We start from the raw sequence: 24,003 nt of genomic DNA, 5'->3' as shown, positions 1-24,003 counted from the left end.
TATTGATCTCGTGTTGTTTTTTGTTATTTTAGTTGTTTAAAAACTTGTTTACGATTTCTCCAGACTCTTTTATATTTTGTTCGTTATTGTGGTTGTTTAAGACTCTGTTTACTGTTTGTCAAGACTCTTGTTGGTTGTATGGTTAATATTTTGATTTGCACTGATTTTTTTTGTCATTGACCATAATTTTTCAAGGGGGAGATTGTAAGGACCAATATTTTCAGTATGAAAAATTAGGTCCAGTCGTGTCTGGAATAGTCTTATGTTGTGTCTGGAGTTTGTTCGTTTTTTTAGTAAGTATCCACGTCAGCTTGTGTGCACAACAAGGTTGTTAGTGATTAACATCTGTTGGTTGTTTCTGGTTTATACCTAATTGTAGCTAAGTATATATATTGGTCTGGTTAATTAGTTAAAACTAACTCTCTTGGATCAGACTGTTTGAGATTGTGCTTTGTATTACTCTTCTCTTTGTTTTGTTGATTTTTGCATGTTCTTGCAAGAAACTCCATTGATGGTGATTCAAGGTTTCTGTGCAAGCTCTGAAGTCAAGCTGTGATTGCTGAAGGGATTTCAGCTGAGTCTTGACGCCATAGATCTAAAGGAGTTCGGATCTGAAATATTGTTGAAGGGAGTTCAACGTTGAAGCAAGGGGGTCTTGCATCTATAACCAAGAGATTTGGTTATTTAGGGTAAAAAACTTCACTGTATTTTGAGAAAGATTGTATAGTTTACATGTTTAATCTTGAATTGGTTATTGTAAAATTACATCTTGATATAGTGAGAGTTATTACTCTGGTTCAGAGAACCCAAGCACTAGCCGGCTAGAATAAGTTTTTAGTGCTGATGAAACTTGTAATTTCGTGTGTTGACTCTTATAAATCAAGATAAAATCTAGATAAATATTGTAAAATTGGAAAGATAGGTAAAAATTTAGATTTTTCAGAGGCTATGATATATTCACTCCACGACCATTAACTAATTAAAGACTATGTCTCTTTTACTAATAAGCGAGACATCATCCCCTCCCATGTACGTACGTATTGCCAATTTTATATTAATGAGTTCATTGATGATGACCTTGCTTGAATGTCTAGCTTAATTTATATTCTTAAAATTGGAGAGATCTCTATATATAAATTGTTATTTTTATGCTAATAATATTAATGATTTTTTAATCTTATGTTAAATTACATTTATAGAAAACATCTTTTTTTTTTTTTTTGGTAAATCAGTAAGATTATATTGCACCACAAACAAATACAAAACAGAGAACAATCAAACAACAATTAATTACAATCTCTCAGAAGAGATTCCACCCAATTCTGATCTACCCTATTGAACTTACTGAAATTTATATTAAAAAGCCTCTCACACACACTATGAATAATATTCCTAACAATTACATCAATTGGAATACTAATCTGGTTCCACAAAACAGAATTTCTACTGTGCCAAATATGGTAAACCAAAGCTGAAATTATGCTGATAAAAATCTTCCTTCTGCATTGAGAAATTTTTTTTTTCCCAATCCACTTCAGCAGGTACTTGAGATTATTCCCCTGATAAGCTATATTACACCACTACAGAATCTCAACCAGAATTTTAGAACTAACACAACAAGAGAAAAACAGGTGCGAGTGGCACTCTACAGCATTCCCACACAGCAAACAAGCAAGACTCTGAAGAGGTTTATATCTCTGAATTCTATCAAGAGTCGGTAATCTGTCAAGGAGAGCTAGCCAAATAATAACTCTATGTTTGGGATAAGAAAATCTGTCCCAAATCATAGCAAACTGCCACCTGCCAGCAACTGTATTCAATTTAGACACTAAAGATGCTATAGTAAAATTGAACCTGTGAAACTCTTGGTGAGAAAACACAGATTTGAGTTTATCTTTCACTTGTACTATCCGTTTCCAATACCAGCTAGCATCTATCGGCGCTACATGATTCCACCAATCTCCTTGTTTAATGTAGATTGTGTTCACCCATTTAACCCATAAGTTGTCCTTCTTAGAGGAAATATCCCAAACATGTTTACCCATGGCACAAAAATTCCATAAGGCAATATCTCTAAACCCCAATCCTCCCTCTGATTTAGACCGGCAGATAACAGACCAAGAAACATGGCCCGGATTACAACTCCAATCAACCCCTTTCCACAAATAAGCTCTACAAACTTGTATAATTCTTTGCAAAACTGAACGAGGAAGAATCACTAATTGAGACCAGTAGGAGTTTATAGAAAGAAGAACTGAATTTATTAACACAATTCTACCAGCATAAGACAAATTCCTACTTCTCCAAATTCTAATCCTACTAACCATCTTATCCACCAAACTCACACAGTCAGCTTTAGAGATCCTTTTAGCACAAATCTTCATGCCTAGATACTGAAAAGGCAAGCTACATTTCTGAAAACCAGATAAAGCCACAAGTCTATCTATAGTATTCGAATTCATACCTGCCCCATAGACCGCGGATTTACTGATATTCGCTTTAAGACCAGAGGAATTAGAAAACAATTTAAAACCTTTCAACAATAAATGGGCAGAAATGTAATCTCCTTTACAGAATAAAAGAAGATCATCCGCAAAACAAAGATGAGTGAGCTTTAAACTTTGGCATCGAGGATGAAATTTAAACTCAGCCTCCTTAGCCACCTTGCTTAAGATTCTAGTCAAATACTCCATACCAATCACAAAAAGAAGAGGCGAGATTGGATCACCTTGACGTAAACCTCTTTTAGCTTGAAGAAAACCATGATGAGCACCATTAATGGAGAAAGAAAACCGAGTAGTAGTAACACACTCCATAATAAGATTGGTAAATTTTTTTGGAAACTTTAAGGCTTCAAGCATTTCTTTTAGAAAATCCCAATCAAGAGTATCATACGCTTTTTGAAGATCTATCTTGAACAAACAAGCTGACTTAGCACTCTTCCTGTCATAACCCCTAACCATGTCTTGACAAATCATAATATTATGAGCAATACGCCTTCCTTTAATAAACCCACTTTGATTGTCAGATATGATATCAGGGAGCACTTCTCTTAATCTCTTACAAATCATTTTAGAAGCAATTTTATAGACCACATTGCAGCAAGCAATTGGTCTATAATCACTCACTGAATTCGGACAGACCAATTTTGGAACCAAAGTAACAGTGGAGACATTAATCTGTTTCAGCAGACGACCAGAATTCAAAAAAGAGAGAATAGCTTTAGTCAGCTCAGCCCCTGTCACATCCCAAGTATCCTTAAAAAAACCACTACTAAACCCATCTGGTCCTGGAGCTTTATCATCCGGAATAGAATTCAGAGCCTCTTTAACTTCTTCTACAGTATAATCACGCACCAACCAGTGAGCCTGAGACTGAGATATCAAAGTTCCTTCCTGCACCAATCTCTTGTGAACTCTGGTTCTATGAGGAGTAGAGGTTCCCAAAAGAGATTTATAAAAATCTAGAAAAGCAGATATAACCCCCTCCTGAGTATCAATCCATCTACCATCCTGGTCTTGAATAGAATATATAGTATTGTGCTGCCTTCTCTTCTTCAGACTAGCATGAAACAATTTAGTATTCTCATCTCCACTTTTGAGCCAAGCAATCTTAGCTTTTTGACTAAGAAAACTCATGTAATTCTTGTGTGCTTCTCTATACACCTGCCGAGCCTTTTTTTCTTCCTCAATAAGCTGGAAATTGCCAGGATTACTTTGCAATTTCTGTTGAATCTGAATTAAATTATTATAGCTATCATGATCTTGAATCTCTACATTACCTCTGCCATGTCTATTCAATTCTTTTAATCCCATTTTGAGATGCTTCAGCTGAGAGACTAAACAGTACATAGGAGAACCTTCTATTTTGACCAACCAAGATTTCTTCACAATATCAGTAAAACCAACCAGATTTTTCCAAAAGTTAAAATATCTGAAAGGCTTTTTGATATTCTGCATAAGAGGATATATGGAGAGAAGACCAGGAGAATGATCAAACTCACCTTCAGGGAGAAAAGTCACCTCAGCTGTACTATATTTATCCCTCCACTGTCTGTTAGCTAAAAATCTGTCTAACTTTGCATATATCCTATCTTTGCCTTCCTGTTTGTTGTTCCAAGTAAAGAAACTACCATTGAACTTAATATCTTCAAGATCACAATCCTCAACACATTTCTGAAAAGGGATCATTTCAGTAGCATTACCCTTATAATCCATTCTATCATCAGTACTCAAAACAGCATTAAAATCTCCTCCAACTATCCAAGGAATAGTCATGCCAAATGCTAATTGAACCAGATCAGTCCATAAAATTTCTCTGCCTTTATTGTCATTAACAGCGTAAATAACAGTTAAGGCAAACCACTCTCCACCTTTCGGTCTCAACAAACAATGCATAAACTGACTTGAACTCCCTTTAATATCAACCTCAAAACTCAAAGGATTCCAGGCAACAAGAATTCTCCCATTATGATGATGCGCCAAATTATGAGACAAACACCAACCCCGAAACATTTTAAGGTATAAGGCTCCTAAATTACAAGTCTTAACCTTAGTCTCAAGGAGACCAAAAAATCCTATTTGCTTATTATGAATCATTTTCATGACATCCAATTGTTTAGAGGATTTGTTGATGCCCCTGACATTCCAAATGAAAATTCTATCCATCTATTGGTGGAGGGTCACCCCCTCCATCAATAATGGACCTCATCTCACAAAGAACCTCTCCAACCTGCACCTCATTAACAGTAGCTTCCTCCAAAACATCAAAAGTATTTTTAGTCATCACATGAGATGAACTAGCTATCATCACCTTCTTTCCTTTAGCCTGTTGAAATTCTTGTTTATCCTCTATACCAGCTGAGGTAACTGAGATCGTTTGGTTCCCTGATACTACTTTAGGTTTCCAAACCTTCCGGATATGCTCCACCATCTTCACCTTCTTACACATATCACTTGTATGACCAATTCCCTTACAAATATCACACTTATCTGGCTTCCACTCATACAAGACCTCAATATATATTAACTGCCCTTTTTCATCTTCAAAGCAAATTTGGTTAGAAAAACCAGCTGAAACATCCATTTCTACTAACACTCTAGCAAACTGGAGTTTGTCTCTATTCTGTGTGGCTTGATCAGGTTTGATCAAATTCCCTAAGGAGCTGACAATCTTTGCCATTGATCTCTCTCCCCAATACTTCAACTCCAGATTCCTCAATTGAACCCAAACAGGTACTTTCCAAACATCTTCTTTAGTAAACCTCACATCAGGATCCCAAGCCTTCATGATTAAAGGTTTTTTATCAAAAAACTGGTATCCTCCTTTAAGAATGCAGTCTCTATCCTTAACCGAGTGAAACCTCACCAGAAAAATGCCATGGGTGAGTAAACTCACTCTATCCAAATTCTGCTGCTTCCATATTCTCCTAAAAAATCCTTCAATCACATGAATCGGAGGATTTGCTCCTAATACATAGCAGACAAGAGCTGAATTCCAATATTGAACCTCATCCATTATATCCTCAACACTAATTTTAGCACAGCCTCCTAATTCTCCCAAAATCTCCTTTTCAAAATTCAGAACAGGGGAATTCGATATATTAATACCTGGTTGATTCTTCTCTGCTTTAGCCCCCAGAATTTGTGCAAACGTGCTTCTAATCGCAGATCTCGTCTTCAATTCATGCTCCGTTGATTTAGGCGATAATACTACCCCTTCGACAACAGTCTTCTGCTTCAATTTCGTAGCAATCAACGGGATATCAGGAACCAGATCCTCCCGTTCCGAATCGGAGCACAGAAACTCTTCAATACCCAGAACCTGATCCATTGTTTTTGTTTTAGAAAACATCTTATCACATATATAAATATATATATTTTAATATGCGGATCAGTCCGAAATATAGGATATGTTTTGTTGAATAGAATGAAAATAGAAGAATGAGAAAGAGAATGAAAATATGAATAGAATGAAATAAAAATTAATATGAATAAAAAAGATTAATAAATTTTTTTCAAGCTTGCATTGCAATGGTTTTTTTTTTATATTTTCAAATACTCTAAAATACAACTAAAAAAAATTAGAATGATCCATTCTATTAACCCAACCAAACATCACCTTATATATATATATAAATTATTTTATATTTCTCCATACATGCAATTTAAAAACTATGTATATATATATATATATTTGTGTAGAAAGTTTATTATTTGAAGTCATAAATGTGTATAACGAGTTGGATGGGATGAGATTACTAGTAGCATCACAATTATTATGAACCCACTAGCGGTTTGACAAATCAACTTTACCTTATTATCACTTAGAAATAACATTTATTTTATTATTATTTTTAAAAATTTTTGTTTGTATTTGGAAGGAAAAATTAATAGGGTATTGATATAAAATATAGCTATTCTCTAAAAAAAGAAAAAGAAGAGATTTAAAAAAAAAAATTAATGTAGCTATATTGAATTAATTTGTTTGGAGAATTCTCTAGTACATCATTGGTTTTGTGATGTAGTTACACCTCAAAGGTTATCTTCAGTACGTGGAAAGTTAGGATTTCAATTTTTTTTATGATGATTTATATTTTAGTTATTTGAAAAATTTTGAAAAATTTAAAATAATTTATAACGTTGAAAAAAAAGTTTAAATAGTTTATTACAAGCACACTTACTTTTTTTTAATGCACATGTGAAACATGCTGTTCTGAACTTTGTAAATTATTCACAACTTTTCCAAATTTTACTAATTTTTTAAATAATTACAATATGCATTTATCATTAAAAAAAATTCTAACTATTCATGCGCGAAAAACAATTGTAGGATATAGGAACAACAAAAAACCAGTGATTTAGGGGAGATTAGTCTAATTTATTTATTAATTTGAAAGAAATATTCTACTCCCTATGTGAAAATTTGTATCCTTTATTTAGTCGGTCATCTGCACATTATAATTATTTCCCTAATTTTATCATTATTATTGTTTTCATTTTGTGACATGTGATTCATTCAAAAGGATATATAAACGGAAAGAAAAAGAAAAATCAAGCTTATTGAGTTTGAATATTTAGTCCTCAAATAATAAAGCGGAAAAATTAGAAGTTCGCAAATGTAGAGAAGGAAAATCCAATAGTATATATAAATATATATATATATATATAAATACTATAAAAATTAATTAAGATATTTAATTAATAATGTTGTTTAGACAATATTGGAATTATAAGATTATTAGGTTTACTTACATCCACACATTTCAAGAGATATTTTTAACAATGCTAAACAAAATAAAATTATATGACTTCTTGGTACTATTTATTATGTCCCAGGCCATGTTTAATTTGCGTATAAATTAATGTCACAATCCTATATATGATGCCAAATACAGAATTGCCTTCATGAATGTATATAAATAATTATATTAGAAAAAGATCGATGTTGACAATGATAAAATTGGCATTTGCGTGTATTAATATTACTAAAAAAAAGTATTTTGAGATAATATTAAATTATATATACTAGGTATAAGTAACGTGCAATGTATGTTTGTTTAATTTTATTTATAGAATTATTAATTATTTTTATTAAATTTGTATCATTGTCATATAAATTTTAAATAAATAAACAATATTATTTATAAAATAATGACATACATAGGGGTCATCATCTGATCCAATCTGATTCAACTTTTTTGTCTCTAACCAATGCAATCCAATTAAAGGTTGGATGTTGGAAATGAGCATCCAATCCAATCCAATCCGATTTAGCTTAAAAGTTCAATCCAATCCAATTATAATTGGTGTTGTCAGTATTTTCACCTTCCGATACGTGGCAACTCATAGTGACTGGCTCGGATGCTCGTAGACGTCTTTGGAGTATGTTACCCTCTTTTTATGTATTTTATAAATAGTAAAAGTAATATTTGTGTTATGTTTTATGTCCAATCTTTTATTGCATTATTGCCAATGGTATAATGTCATTTTTAGATTTCTCATAAGATTTATCTCATCCTTCCATGGTAAAGAATAATAATCACTTGAATACATTTTTGTAAAATATATTTGTGCATTAATGTTAAATCTTCCAAATGAATAGTTGGGATGTGAACTATCCATTTGTGTAATTTTTGTGAATCAAATATCCAAATAAATAAGTATGCATATTGGTGACTCTTGAGCCTTCCTACTTGTTACCTATTGTTACATCACACTTTAATCTATCTTTATTTCTAATCTTTAAATCTAAAAAACAACAAAAATATCACTTGTTCTATTTTCCTCATATTATTTATCTCTTAAACTTTATTTATTGATTAATTTTATTTCTTTGTCTCCTTGTGGAATCGACTGCCCGATCTATACTACGACTACCGCTAATTGGAAGTCACGTTTGGGCATTAAACACCATGATACAAAAAAACAGCAAAATGGATGTGACATCATAGAGAAGCTTTTCCTGCTCAAAATCAATTCCAACAAATTCCACAAGTATGTATGATGACTACTATTGATTATGAGTCAGATTTTCCTCCTCTCAAGAAATTTGATAAACAAGACGACCAAGGTACAGTTTCTCACCAACCAAATGTTCAAAACCCTACAACCAGGAACGCGAATAAGTCTCTTAAAAAAGTATCTTCAACCAAAGAAGTTCTCAACAAGAAATCAGAAAATATGATTGCTCAAAACAAGGTCTTAAAGCAAGTCGAGTTACAAAATAGTAGAATAGAGACAACAGTAAAACAATATCAGATTACTGTCATCGATAAACTCACTGCAAAAATCCAACAGACTCATGAAGAGCTTTTAGCCATCATTAAAGCAAACTCAGTCCCGATGCCAGTATTCCTAGCAAAATAAGCCTAGATGAAGAGCTTTAAAACTCAATATGAATCCCTCCAAAACTAGTTTTGCCAGCACAAACCGACAAAGGCTCCTTCAACTAGCTATTTGGGAACTTCGTCCCCGTTCGGGATAACCATGACACCGGTTCCTTGGCAGTTTGCCAATACCAAAGACCTCCCAGCCTTTTCCTATTACTGGATCTGTACAAGAGAACTCTGTTGTAAGACTAAGATGCATGCTTGATGAAAACGAACAACAGAAGACAAAAAAGGGGAAGAAGAAAGAATCACCTAGCCAACCAACAGATGAACTTAAGCAACTTATGGTTCATCTAGCCACAAATCCTCTGTCACGAATGATTTGACATACAAGCACTCTCCACAACGCAGAAAAAGAAACGGACTCAGATGATCAAAGTTTTTTGGCTAGTTTAGACAATTCTTCAAATGACTGGTATGAAGAAATGAGCTGAACTTCTGATAATACTATACCTAGTAATTCCGAAAGTTTATACAGTAAAAACTTATCCAGCGATGATGATGGAGTATTTCCACATTTGATTAAATTATTTTTGATAAAATTATTTCTTTTTATTTTTGAAATGAATTTTTAAGGTGGTGGTCCATAAATAATTCACGTGATGTAAGTTTTCTTTTTCTTTTTTTGGTAATATTAAGAGTAAGGCCGGCCCTACTGTCCTATTTAAATCCATTGTTTGATATTGTCGGTTTATGGGTCGATCATCTTTCTATTTTGAATGGCTAGATATATGGATGGGACACACACCATGTGGGTGATGATAGAGCCACATTTAAAGATTGGTTGAAAGTGCATAATAAGCAATGCTATTATTAACATCAATAATTAATTAAGATATTTAGTTCTAGATCCATATGATATATAATTCATTAATTGTTGACACTTAGTTTATAATTAAAACTTATTGTAACTAAAGATATATTTGATATTTCTGACAAAAAAGAAAGAAAGAAATACTAAGTTATATAATATTATGACTTTAATATTCTTTTAGTAACAACTTTGATGTACAAATTAAAAAATTTAATCACGTAAACTGTTTTTCTTGTACATAAATTAAAAAAGAAATCCTTAGAATATAAAAAAGAATATAATATTATTTATGTTCATCATAATTAATTCTTAAGAACATAGAATACAATAATGTATAATTAATTTGATTCATTAATTTTTTTAGTCTTTGATATTTTCAAGTGAGGTTAAATTATATTTTAAATTGTATATTATTTTATGTATAATTTTTGTGTATTCCTAATTAATATTGTTTTTTTTGTAGCAATTATTCTTTCTAGATTTAGCCAGGTGGTTCATTTTTACTGGTCAAAGTTAATAACCGCTTATTTCATATTGGTTTAGTAGGTTAGGTCGTTTATAAAAAGAAATGATGTAAATCCAGTAAATATTCCACACTATAATGTAAATTTCCATTAGAACTAAAAACTCCACACCCAACAAATCTCTCATCCAGATATAGTTTCAATTAAAACGATAGTTATAAAGAGTATTAATTATACATCCCAATATATATAACAAAAATACAAACAAAATCAGGACCAAATTAAATGCCACCAATAAAATCGAGAAATAGAATATTTTTTGGTTTATACATTTTTAGATTTTATGTTTTTGCCATATTATTTATTTGGATGAGTGTTTTGATAAATTATTTTAGTATACAGTGTTTTATAAAATAATTGAAATAGACTTTTAAATCTAATTTCAGTTAATTTTTTTAATTAAAATAAAAAATAATTTATCAAACTATAACAATTCAGTTCAAAAATATAATTATTCTACTAACAAAAACACAACTATTCTTCCAAAAAGAAATAAATCTACATTTTTTTTTATTTCTTTTCTGATGAAAATACGACAGATAATATATACAGTACACGTAAAAAAATCAATTATTAATTGCTGGACTTTGGAAACAATGGATAATGTTTGAAAGGAGGTTGATAATGATCTTTGCATGTGCAATATAGTAGTTGTGAATAATTGAGATAAAATATTATTTTTATATATCATTTCTCAACCACACCACTTTAATTATTTACTTAATATTAGTACTATTGTTGTTATCTTCACATTTTAAACGAGATTCTAAGTTATATATATATGGCCATGCTTATATCTACCGGTTTTTACTATATATAGAGCTATATAGAGAGCTCAACTCAATCATATAGTTCATTCCCAATATATTAATATATATGTATATGATATATCGAAGTGATAATAATAAACAAAAATGTTGAAGCCCCACCATTGGATGTGATGGAATGTTAAATGAGATTGAGTAAGATAATTGTTATTTGTATATGAATTATTTAAATTATTATGTATGGAGGTTGTATAGGATGGATATTAGGTAGTGTAGTATGATGATGTTGATAAGTTGGATGATTGGTGGGACAAGGAAGAGTTATGTTTTAATTTTTATGTGTGTAGGAAAAGAGGAGACAAGGTAGTAAGTTAGTAGTAAAAGACTTGATTTGGCTACTCAAGCTTAGTTACAATTTGGAAGTTTGATGGGGTATTTATAGTTGCTTACCCCTACATTTAATTTTATCTAGATTATTCTAGTTCTATATGATTTACAACTTTTCTAGACTTTTCTAATTGATTTACATTCTTCTACATTCTTCTTGATTGGTTACTTCTAGTTTTCTAAATATTATAGGCTTTTCTAGTTTATTTATTTTACTAGATTTCTAAAGTTTTCTCTAGAATATTCTAAGATACAAATATTCTAGAAATGTGTAGCACATTTTAACACTCCTCCTTGGTACACATTTCGGTAACTCCAATCATGTCTCGCAGTAGCTTGAACTTGCCTCTTGGTAGTGCCTTTGTGAATATGTCTGCTACCTGCTCTTCGGTCTTGCAGTGCTTGAGCTCGATTTCTTTATTTGCTTTTGCTTCCCTGATGAAATGGTACTTGATGCTTATATGCTTAGTTCTACTGTGAAATACTGGATTTTTCGCCATTGCTATAGCTGATTTGCTATCACAATATATCTTTGTAGCTTCATTCTGTGATTCTCCCATGTCTTCTAGTATTTTTTTAAGCCATATAGCTTGGCTTGTAGTCATTGCTGCTGCAATGTACTCTGCTTCAGCTGATGATTGTGCAACCGTTGCTTGTTTCTTTGAGGCCCATGAAAATATTCCAGATCCAAGTGTGAAGGCATATCCTGACGTGCTTTTCATGTCGTCCATGGATCCTGCCCAGTCACTATCTGTGTAGCCAATCAGTTTTGACTCATTCATGACTTCGTACCAGATTCCGTAAAGTTTTGTTCCTTGTAAGTATCGAAGGATTCTCTTGGCTGCTCCATAGTGAACTTGACTTGGATCATGCATGAATCTTGATAGAAGACTAACTGCGAACATTATGTCTGGTCTTGTAGCAGTTAGATAGAGTAGGCTGCCAATTAGACTTCGAAATTTTGATTCATCTGCTTTTGGTGAGCCATCTTCCTTCTTGAGAGCTTTGTTGTTGTCTAATGGAGTTGATACAGTCTTGCATCCCTCCATTTTGAATTTCTTCAATAGTGTCTCCGTATATTTCTTTTGTGAGATGAAGATCCCATCTTCTTTTTGAGTTATTTTGATCCCAAGAAAGTAGTGCATTAATCCCAGGTCGGTCATCTCAAAATTTTTCATCATGTCTTCTTTAAAATTCTTTATCATCTTCTCATTATTGCTTGTGTAGATGAGATCATCAACATATAAGGAGACAATAAGTGTTTCATTCGTACCTTGAGTTTTGATATAGAGTGTTGGCTCACTTTTGCTCTTCCTGAATCCTTGTTCAGTGAAGTAGTGGTCGATTCTACTGTACCAGGCTCGCGGAGCTTGCTTTAAGCCATACAAGGCCTTTTTCAACTTGAGAACTTTATCTTCCTGTCCTTGCACCACGAATCCTTGAGGTTGTTCCACGTATATTTCTTCTTCGAGAAAGCCATTAAGAAATGCCGACTTAACATCGAGTTGAAAAATCTTCCATTTCTTCTGTGCGGCTAGAGCTATCAATGCCCTTATTGTGTCGAGGCGGGCAACTGGAGCAAATGTTTCGTTGTAGTCGACTCCGTATTGTTGTGAGTATCCTTTCGCAACTAATCTTGCTTTGTGCTTTTGGATAGAGCCATCTGCGTTTAGCTTTGTCTTGTAGACCCACTTGACTCCTATAGTATCTTTGTCTTGTGGACGATCTACAAGCTCCCAAGTCTCATTCTTTTCAATCATCTTTATCTCTTCATTCATGGCTTGTCTCCATACTTCTTGCTGTTGAGCTGCTTCAAAACTTTCTGGCTCCATAAGCACTAGGTTGCATGTCTCATAGATCTCAGCAAGCGGTCTTGTTCGCCTTACTGGTGAGTCTGGCGGGGATTCTATGACTTGTGTCGGTTCCTCTGTGGTTGGCTGAGTTGGAACTTCATTTTGATCAGTTTCTTGTCTTGGCGATAGAGGAATATTGACTGTCTTTCTTTCAACTTCTTGTGTCTCCCAGTTGTATGCAGCATCTTCGTCAAATTTTACGTCTCGGCTGATTATTAGTTTATTTGATTCCAAGCTATAGACTCGATAACCTTTTGATTGAGTACTATAGCCTAAGAAGATTCCCTTTTCAGTTTTCTCATCAAGCTTGCCTCTTTTCTCTTTTGGAATGTGAGAGTAGCATATGCAGCCGAAGACTTTGAGATGCTTTGCTGATGGCTTACGTCCGCTCCAAGCTTCGATAGGCGTCTTATTCTGCACAGCTTTGGTTGGACATCTGTTGAGCAAGTAGACTGCAGTGCTTACTGCCTCCGCCCAAAATCGTTTTGGGAGACCTTTCTCTAGTAGCATGGCTCTTGCTGCCTCCATAACAGTCCTGTTTTTCCTTTCAGATACGTCGTTTTGTTCTAGTGCGTATCCAACAGTGAGTTGGTGCTCCATCCCTTCATCTTCACAGAACTTGTTGAATTCATTAGAAGTGTATTCTTTGCCTTTATCACTTCTAATTGTCTTGATGTAGTGACTGCTTTGTTTTTCGACACGGGATTTGAATTTTTTGAAAATATCGAAGACTTGTGACTTTTGTTGCATAAAATAAACCCATGTCATTCTAGTAAAGTCATCAATGAAGAGAATGAAGTACCTATTTTGGTCATTTGATGGAGTGCGCATTGCCCCGCAGACGTTAGTATGGACCAGCTCCAGTGGTTTTTTGGCTCTCCAAGTGTTGCCGGATGGGAAAGGTTGTCGATGTTGTTTCCCGAGCATGCATCCTTCGCAGACTGTGTTGATCTCCTTAATTGCTGGGAGGTCTCGCATCATATTCTTCTGCTTGAGGATCTTTAGCCCATGGAAGTTAAAGTGACCGAACCTTCTATGCCATAACCATGACTCATCTGTTTGTGCTTGCATTGCCACACTGCTTGCATATCTCCATTGTATCGGAAAGCATCTGTTTTCTTTCATTTTTACCTTTGCAATTTGAAAGGATTTATCTTGCTTATCATAGATTGTGCAAGAATTTCCTTCAAAATGCAAAGAGTACCCTTTTTCAATCATTTGGCCTACACTAAGTAGGTTTTGATCGATGTTGGGTACCAAGAGTACATCATTGATGTATCTCTTGCCTTTTTTAGTGTCAATGGCAATGGTGCCTTTGCCGACTGCTTCCATGAAGTCACCATTACCGATTTTGACTTTAGTCTTGCATTTATCAAGACTACAAAAGATACTTTCATTTTTTGTCATGTGGTTACTGCAACCACTATCAAGATACCAAGTATCTTTTCCTTCTTCTGTTGCAGCTTGGCAGACATAGAAGAGATTACTTTCATCATTTTTCTCTTCGGAAAAATTAGCTTGATGGGATTTCTTTAAACGAAAAGTTTTTTCAGTGTAGCCAAATTTTTTACAATTTTGGCACTGTGGTTTTCCTTTAAACCAGCAGTCTTTCTCCAAGTGACTTTTTCTTTTACAAATGCCACATGGAGGATACTTGTCGTTATTTTCTTTTTGTTTTTCTTGTGTTTTTTTCCCATCAACTTTTGGTTTTTGAGACCGCAGATTGATTTTAGACTGAAAGGCATTTTCAGCTTCACTTTCCTTATGCCTTTCTCGTCTACTTTCATATGCTTCAAGAGAGCCCATTAGTTCAGTTGGTGATAGAGTTTCTAAATCTTTAGTTTCCTCTATCACAGAAACTATTGAATCATATTTTTCTGTACAAGAAATTAGTATCTTTTGTACTATATTCTTGTCAGAAATTATTTCTCCGTAGGCTCCCATTTGATTTACTATTTCTTTAATTCTAGAATAGTAATCTTTTGCAGTCTCATTATCTTTCATTTTAAGATTTTCAAAATCTCTTCTAAGCTTTTGTAGTCTAACAGTGCGTACCTTAATTGTTCCTTGGAACTCCTCCTGCAGCGTGTCCCATGCTTCTTTTGCCATTGCTGCGCCCATAATCCGTGGAAAAAGATTGTCTGCCATAGCTTGCTGCAAGCAGTATAATGCATGAGAATCCTTTTGTTGACTATCCTCCATTACCTTCTTTTGATCTTCCGAAAGAGATGTAATGTCTTCCGGAATAGTGACTCCCTCTTCAATAATTTTCCATAGATTTTGTGATCGAAAATAGGTCCTCATTTTGATGGACCAAAAATCATAGTTTTCTCCATGGAAAATTGGAAGAGGTAGAGAAGAGCGGTTGGACTCCAAAGTCATGTTGATGAGCGGAAAAGATTACGCCCAGTGATATGATCGAACGGAGCTCTGATACCACTGATGGAATGTTAAATGAGATTGAGTAAGATAATTGTTATTTGTATATGAATTATTTAAATTATTATGTATGGAGGTTGTATAGGATGGATATTAGGTAGTGTAGTATGATGATGTTGATAAGTTGGATGATTGGTGGGATAAGGAAGAGTTATGTTTTAATTTTTATGTGTGTAGGAAAAGAGGAGACAAGGTAGTAAGTTAGTAGTAAAAGACTTGATTTGGCTACTCAAGCTTAGTTACAATTTGGAAGCTTGATGGGGTATTTATAGTTGCTTACCCCTACATTTAATTTTATCTAGATTATTCTAGTTCTATATGATTTACATCTTTTCTAGACTTTTCTAATTGATTTAAATTCTTCTACATTCTTTTTGATTGGTTACTTCTAGTTTTCTAAATATTATAGGCTTTTCTAGTTTAATTATTTTACTAGATTTCTAAAGTTTTCTCTAGAATATTCTAAGATACAAATATTCTAGAAATGTGTAGCACATTTTAACAGGATGTTAACGTTAACGTTGTTTTTTCTAACTTTGGAAGGAACACTAAGGCCATTGGCCATTGAGTTGACTCGACCACCAATGGATGGAAAGCCACAGTGGAAGGAAGTCTTCTCTCCTTCTTGGCATGCCACTGGTGTCTGGCTATGGAGGTTTGCCAAAGCTCATGCCCTTGCTCACGATTCTGGTTATCCCTAACTCGTTAGTCACTGGTATATATATATATATATTATATGACTAATATTTTTTTATTTATTTATAAGATGTGGCTATATATATATATATAAGAGTGTTGCTATTTTACAGGTGTCCAACACAACATGAGGTAGCATCTCAGGAATACTTCATAATATTTATTAAATTCAAATAAGTGAGACTTGATATTGGATTACACTAATAATAATATGTTACTTGTGGTGTTGGACACCAATAATGCTCATTAGATATTTTTTTATATATAAATAAGTTTTTGTTGTATATGGACAGACTAAGAACACATTGTGCCACCGAGCCATATATAATAGCAACAAACAGTCAGCTTAGTGCCATGCACCCAATTTATAGATTGATATTGTAACACCCTTACTTCTTTTAGTTAAAACCATATCTGAGGTATTGCGTTTTAAAACTATATCATAATTTATTTCTGCGGAAGTCTGGATTGTTTTTTTCTTTGTAAGAAAACTTATTTCACATTATTTACATTAAACATAAAGTGTGTCTCAAACATATTATACATAAGTATTAAATAACTCAATTTGTTTTCAAAACATAACTCACTACAACAAAATAGGCATTTAATGGCTATATAGGGGAGACATTGTAGACATTTAATGTCTCCCCCTAGGGGAGACGTTGTTGCAGGAGCCATCTAAAGTGGTCATATGATGTCTCCCATGAGGAGACTTTGTAGACTTCCAACGTCTCCCCCTGGGAGACGTCATAGGGTGTACGTGTACAACCTATGACATCTCCCAGGGGGAGACGTTGGAAGTCTACAAAGTCTCCCCATGGGAGACGTCATAGGTACCTACAACGTCTCCCATGGGGAAACTTTGTAGACTTCTAACGTCTCCCCCTGGGAGACGTCATTGGTTTTTGTAATTTTTTTAAAAAATAATTAAATAATTATTTTTAGTATATTAATTAATAGAATTAAATATATATTTTTTGAAATAGAATTTAATATATTAATTAAAAAATCTAAATTATATGGAAATTTAAATTGTGAATTTTCATTAATAAAACCGAAATGTGTATATAATATGTTTTTGCTAGCTAAATATACAAAATTGTAATATTTGTTGTTAAACATACAAAATTAACAAATATTACTCTAGTTAACTAGACATATGGTAAGAAATAAAATGTAAAAAAAAACCTAATATGTGGGACGGTGACCTTGAATTATCGATAGCATATGGTTCGCCCAGTGTTGTCGCAGTTCATTAATATGTGCTGGTGTATATGGCGTAGTGTTTAGCTACAAAAAAATACAAAGTAAAATATATTAGTTAATTATTATTTAATTATATATACTTTAATAATAAATAAATTGTTAACTATGTCTATGAAAAATTAAACTAAAAAAAATACTAAATAAGCATACGAAAAATTGGGCAGCATTTCCCCTATATTAGTAACTTAACCATCTGTCAATCTAATCAAATCCAATCGAATAAGCACAACACAATACAAATATAATAATAGAATAATAAAATACATAATTCTAGACAAAATCGAGCAGCAATTTCCTTACAATAGTGATCTAACCATCTGTGAACAACAAGTCAAAAAATTCAAATAACACACAATAAGTTTCTTCCTTATAGCTCCGCAGCACACAAACAAATTTTTCCATAACCTACTTCACTAAAACACACCGTTCTCAACCTTCTGTTATCACCGAAACACACAATTTTAATCTCAGAACCTACTTCACTATGGATGAATATTTAAGATATTTAAACCCCTCTAACAAAAGTTTAATAATACTAAAACAAGAAAGAAGATAATGTATATACCACTTGCAATTAATAGTCCTTGCTAACAAATTTACTTCACTTTGCAAAGAGCGCACTTTGCTATTAAATTCACAACCTACCAAACTAAATTAATTAATAAATAAAATATTAATAAACAAACTTCATTAAATAATTAGATTAACAATAATTTATTATTGAAATTTTAGAAACTTAAAAACCTTAAATGTGTGCTTGAAATCGAAAATTTGAATAAAAAATCTCAGTTAAAACCACAACTTAAATTTTTTAATTAATTAATTAATAAAAGATTACTAAATCAATAAAATAACATAGCTATATATAAATAACCTACTTAAATTTGAATAAAGATTACAAATATATATAATTTTCTAATTAAATAATAATATAAATTAAAAAAAATTATAAACATTATAAACTTGAATTACTATTTTGTATGTAAAATTCAAATTAAATTATTTTTCTTATTTTAGACAATTATTAAATACATTTTAGCAAAACATATTTACATATATATACTTAACAAATATTAAAAATTAATTAAAAAATGTATAATTTTCGGATTAAATAGTAATAAAAAATTAAAAATAGTAAATAATGTGGTATCATCTTAAAATTAAACAATATATTATCTCAAATATACATAAAAATTATTTTTCATACTTTAAACTAATATTTCTAATAAAACCCACAAATCATATTAAAAAAATGCACAAAAATAATTTTTTATACCATTCTAACTATAATACATTGTTTAATCTTGAAATCCTACCTCAAATATGCTTTAAATCCACTTTGTTGAGCCAAAAATCACCCAAAACCGCAACTCATAAACCCTAAAATCCCAATATCAATTCCTTAATAACTAGAGACAATAAGCATGAAAATTATCCTAACTATTATACAACACTTATAAATAATAAAAACTTACCTCAAATAAGACTTTATAGCCTAAAATCGGTCAAAATCGTCAAAAAATTGCCCTGAAATCGCCTAGAAAATCGCCCTTCTCCGCCTCTGGTTCGTGCGCTCGGGGAAGAAGAAAGAAAGGCTGAATATATATATATTAGGCCAAACATTTAACATCTCCCCTGGGAAGACGTGCCAGACATCTAACGTCTCCCCTGGGGAGACGTCCCATGTGGCACGTCTCCCCAGGGGAGACGTTAGATGTTTGGCACGTCTTCCCAGGGGAGACGTCAGATGCTCTTACAAGTCTGATATTTTATAAATAAATAATTTTATATTCATATTTTTCAATTAACGTCTCCCACCACTTTTAATGACTTACCTTGGTAGTCATCAACAATAACTTTTAATGACTTACACCATTAGACTTTAAATATCCCTGAATACTTTTAATGACTTACATCATTGGTGTAAGTCATTATAGAGAGTCATTAAAAGTGAAAATTGTTGTAGTGACTTCACACTGATAAACTGATATAACCCACAAAAGGTCGATATACTCATATCTACAAATCAGGGTCAGGACCATACTTCAGTTCTCCTTATGTCATTCATTAATTTCTTTCTCTACCTGCAATACAAGACAACTGTGAGCCTAAAGCTCAGTAAGCAAAGTAATGCATGCAATACTAATGATTACCCAATGTCAATGGACATACACAACTTCTTTTTTAAATTTTGGGCCCCTTAATATTGTGCACACTGTTTGAATTTGTCAATGCCAGGGCTTGTTACACATATAATATAAAATCCCATGGGTTCTCCTCCGGGTAGCCATCACCACAGTAGGGCACATTAAAAACCTTATTCCATCGTTGCCTTGTCGAGCTCAAGAGTTAAAGCGGCCACACACTGTGGTGTCTATACATATAACAATAACTCATATGGAGGAGAAATAAAAACGGGAACATGGCAAACAATATAATTGGTTCACTAAAATCTAGCCCAAATTATTGGGCTGCCACTATGAGCCTAATTATATGCCTCCATTTACACTTACTTACATTCTCATTTGCCTTTTCAAAACAGTGGCACTGAACTTAAACTTCTTATTACAACTTACTTTTATGTTGCATAAAACTTGCCAAGACATCACATAATTAATCATCATAATATCATGCACGGTGTTATATCATACAATAATTCATCATATCACTATTATGCCATGCATACAAATTTATGATAAAGTGTTAATGTATGTTAATACCACTTACTCATAACATGTAATTCTTGTATTGCAGTTGAGTACTTTACTTACATTCTGTCCAAAATATATTTCACCGTGTAACAAGTGGTGTCTTAGATGTTGATGTTCTTATCCTGACAATGGCATGAATTTCACATCATAATGAAGGCAGTAAGACATTGAACTATCATTTAAAATATCCATAAAACATCATATCAAATTTCATATCCAAATCATGCCTAAAATGCCTAAAATCACTTAGATCGAGCGTTAGATTTATCTTAGACACTTGGAGAAATTTTGACAGAGTTTTCCTTTAATTTTAGCTATCCCCAAATATCAATATCAATCAGTAATCAACATCAAATAACCTGCCATAACCACATATCTCAAATACTAACATAATTCATCACAAAGTTATCATATACCGATTTTGATAAAATTCTGATTTCCAAGATCATCACCCAAATTAAATGAGTCTCCACATCTATTCAAAAATTTATAACCATATATACCCTCTTATAAACTCAATCAAATAACTAAAAATCAGTTTGTACTCCAAGAACCCCAAAAATCTCATAAAACACAAAATTTCACTTATCGACCAACTTTTTCGGCGAAAACAATCTCTTCTAGCTTTTCTAAACCTCAAACCACTTGGAAACCACCAAGAAATATCTTAAAAAAGATAAAACACCATAGGTAAGCTCTCAGAAAAATTAAAAAACGTTGTTTAACTTTCAAGTACAAAAACTTACCATAAAAATGCCAGAACTAAGCTTAATCCACTTCTTTGGCTTTGATTTTACTTGGATCTCCTTAGAATTTCTTCAAACCAGCCAAGAAATGATTTTTGGTTTTATTTTCTCTCTGTTTTTTAGAGTCTTGGTCGTGCAAAGTGATAAGGTTGATGACAATCCTTTATTTTCAATGATTTGGCCTTATTGTATCAAAATTTGATACCTTTCACCTTATCATTTCACTTTTTAAATTATAAAAGCCTTATCACTTCAATAATTTTGACTTAATCATCTGCTAGGCATATTATCCTTATGTGTGAAACACTCACACCAAACCTTAGGTCCATCTGAGTTCATACCCAATAGTTATGCGTATCCGGTTGAGTGTAGTGCACTTATGCTAAGCTCGTTTTGATTTTGCATCAATACCACTGATTATGTATACCTCCCATCAAGACTTGATCTAATGGTTCTAAAACTATTTTTTACTTCATCAATGAGACCTTAATCATACCTCAATTATATTTGGTAAATCCACTAATACTCAATTTACACCGAAATACTAATAATCGACATTGTACTATTTTTCACCACTTAACATCTTTTGCCTTCTATATCTAAATTTTCTCACTTGATTTCATCCCTTGTCCATATTTTTCATCATTTCTTATATCTTGAGCACATCAAATACCCATAAAAGACAACTCAAATGCCACAAGGTTAATAATATTGAACATACACATAGACATCACATACACAACTTTTAAACTTATACATGAAATGCATATGCTCAAATTATACATATTGTATGATATGTAATGCAATGCAATCGTGTGATTATTGGCTGTATTATATCAAAATAATGTGGGTGCTACAGATACACCCACATTTTCGATACACAATGGAGATTAATGCTCTTGCTCGAGAGGCACTAGTAAATGTTGGAGGCATCATTGAATCTTCATTCTCTCCTGGAAAATATGCCAATGAGCTATGTGCTGATGCTTATGACAAGCAATGGCTATTTGATCAAGAAGCCTTGCCAGCTGATCTTATCAAGAGGTAATAACAATCATAATTATATGATTCCATTTTCTTATTATCATATAGGATTTTGTCCCATTTAAAGGACGTTAGGTCATATTGTTAGATTGATCGGACAGTTATTAATCATTAGAAGTCTAAATACATCAAACTGAGCCCATAATATTTAATTTAAAGTACATTAAACAAAACCAGCAATACATAACAAAGATAGCTTGCAGGGGAATGGCTGTGGAGGATCCAAGCGCTCCGCATGGTCTAAAATTAACAATCGAAGACTACCCTTTTGCCAACGATGGTCTAGCTCTTTGGGATATAATCAAACAATGGGTCACTGGCTATGTCAACTATTATCATCCTAAACCAACCCTAGTGGAGTCTGATCAAGAGCACCAATCATGGTGGACAGAAATCAGAATTGTAGGTCATGGAGACAAAAAGGATGAGCCATGGCGGCCAGTCTTGAAGACGCCAAACGACTTAATAGGGATCATAACGACAATCGTTTGGGTGGCTTATGACCACCATGCAGCCGTAAACTTTGGACAATACACGCACGCAGGATATTTCCCTAATAGGCCAACAATTGCTAGAACCAACATGCCGGCAGAGGATGCTAGCGAAGAAGTTTTGGATAAATTTTGGGCTAAGCTGGAGGAAGCACTCATGCAGTGCTTTCCTTCGCAGATTCAGGCAACGACAGTGTTGGATATACTATTGAATCATTCGCCGGACGAGGAGTATCTTGGGGAGAAGATAGAGCCTTCGTGGGAAGAAAATGATGTTATAAAAACAGTTTTTGAGAGATTCAACGGGAGGTTGAAAAAGTTGGAAGGGATTATTGATGAAAGAAACACAAAACAAGAATTTGAGGAATAGGTGTGGAGTTGGGGTTGTGCCTTATCAGCTTTTGAAACCCTTTTCGGAGCCTGGTGTCACTAGCAAAGGTGTTCCACATAGTATTTTCATTTGAGTTGCGAACACGAAGAATGATGTGATATTTTCTACTCTATATTATGATCTCTTTAAAATTAAATGGTATGTGAGCTTTGTGATGATATTTCTAATAAATAAAAGGGAAGAATTTGTGTATTACACAATTGTTCAAAATTTGACACTGCGATCGACTTAATAAGTTTTGGTGTGCATAGCTAGTAAAATTGATTTCAACAAATGAAAGATTTAGTGATTAATTGATCATTAGCAGTCCGATCATCAAAACTGATTTATAAGGGTGCGAACAGTACGATTCTTCTAAACAGTTAATAAAAATGATTTGTATGTAGTTTTAATTCTCATTTATATATATAAACATATTTTTTTCTATAATTGAAAATCAAAAGATAATTTTAAATTAAAAGATAATCTCACGTATGGTACTCTTAAATTCAAAAAACATATTTATTAAACTCTTCATAATTAAGAAAGAATAATATTTTTCATTTCTCTTTATTATATATATATATATACTTATTTATTTTTTTCATTGAATTATTCTGATTTAATAAATGTGTCATCAAATCAAACTAAAATCTGAATATACTTAACTGTTGGATAAATTCCTCCCGTGAACTGTACATTCAAGAATAATAAAACAATTACATTCAGTTAAAATTTTCAGCCAACTCTAACAGGTTTTACAGCTCAGCTCAACAAACCAAATTCTTTACTTCTATTTTCTTTAATCTATACTTGTACTAAATATATATAAATAGCATGTAAGATTTTAGATGAGGAGATAACCTGTTTTTTCAAGCATTAGAGAGATTGAGAGAGAGAGAGAGATTTGTAATCTGGGGTTGGAGAGAGTTTTTTTGAATGTTTGATTCAATTTTGAGTGCCCTAGATCTATAGAGAAAGTCGAAGGGTTGGTCATCTCTGCAA

At 32.8% G+C, this 24,003-nt stretch overlaps 1 protein-coding gene across 1 annotated transcript; it reads left to right on the top strand.

Annotated features, from left to right (window-relative positions):
- Window positions 1-21,962: 21,962 nt before the first annotated feature.
- LOC133789362 (linoleate 13S-lipoxygenase 2-1, chloroplastic-like) lies at window positions 21,963-22,998 on the top strand. The gene is made up of 2 exons (XM_062227214.1): window positions 21,963-22,137; window positions 22,341-22,998. The coding sequence occupies exons 1-2, from the start codon at window positions 21,977-21,979 to the stop codon at window positions 22,996-22,998; spliced, it is 819 nt and encodes a 272-aa protein (XP_062083198.1). The 5' UTR covers window positions 21,963-21,976.
- The last annotated feature ends 1,005 nt before the right edge of the window (window positions 22,999-24,003 follow it).

This window comes from Humulus lupulus, chromosome 7 (assembly GCF_963169125.1).
Source record: "Humulus lupulus chromosome 7, drHumLupu1.1, whole genome shotgun sequence".
Taxonomy (NCBI): domain Eukaryota; kingdom Viridiplantae; phylum Streptophyta; class Magnoliopsida; order Rosales; family Cannabaceae; genus Humulus; species Humulus lupulus.
This window is presented reverse-complemented; position numbering and strand designations above follow the sequence as displayed.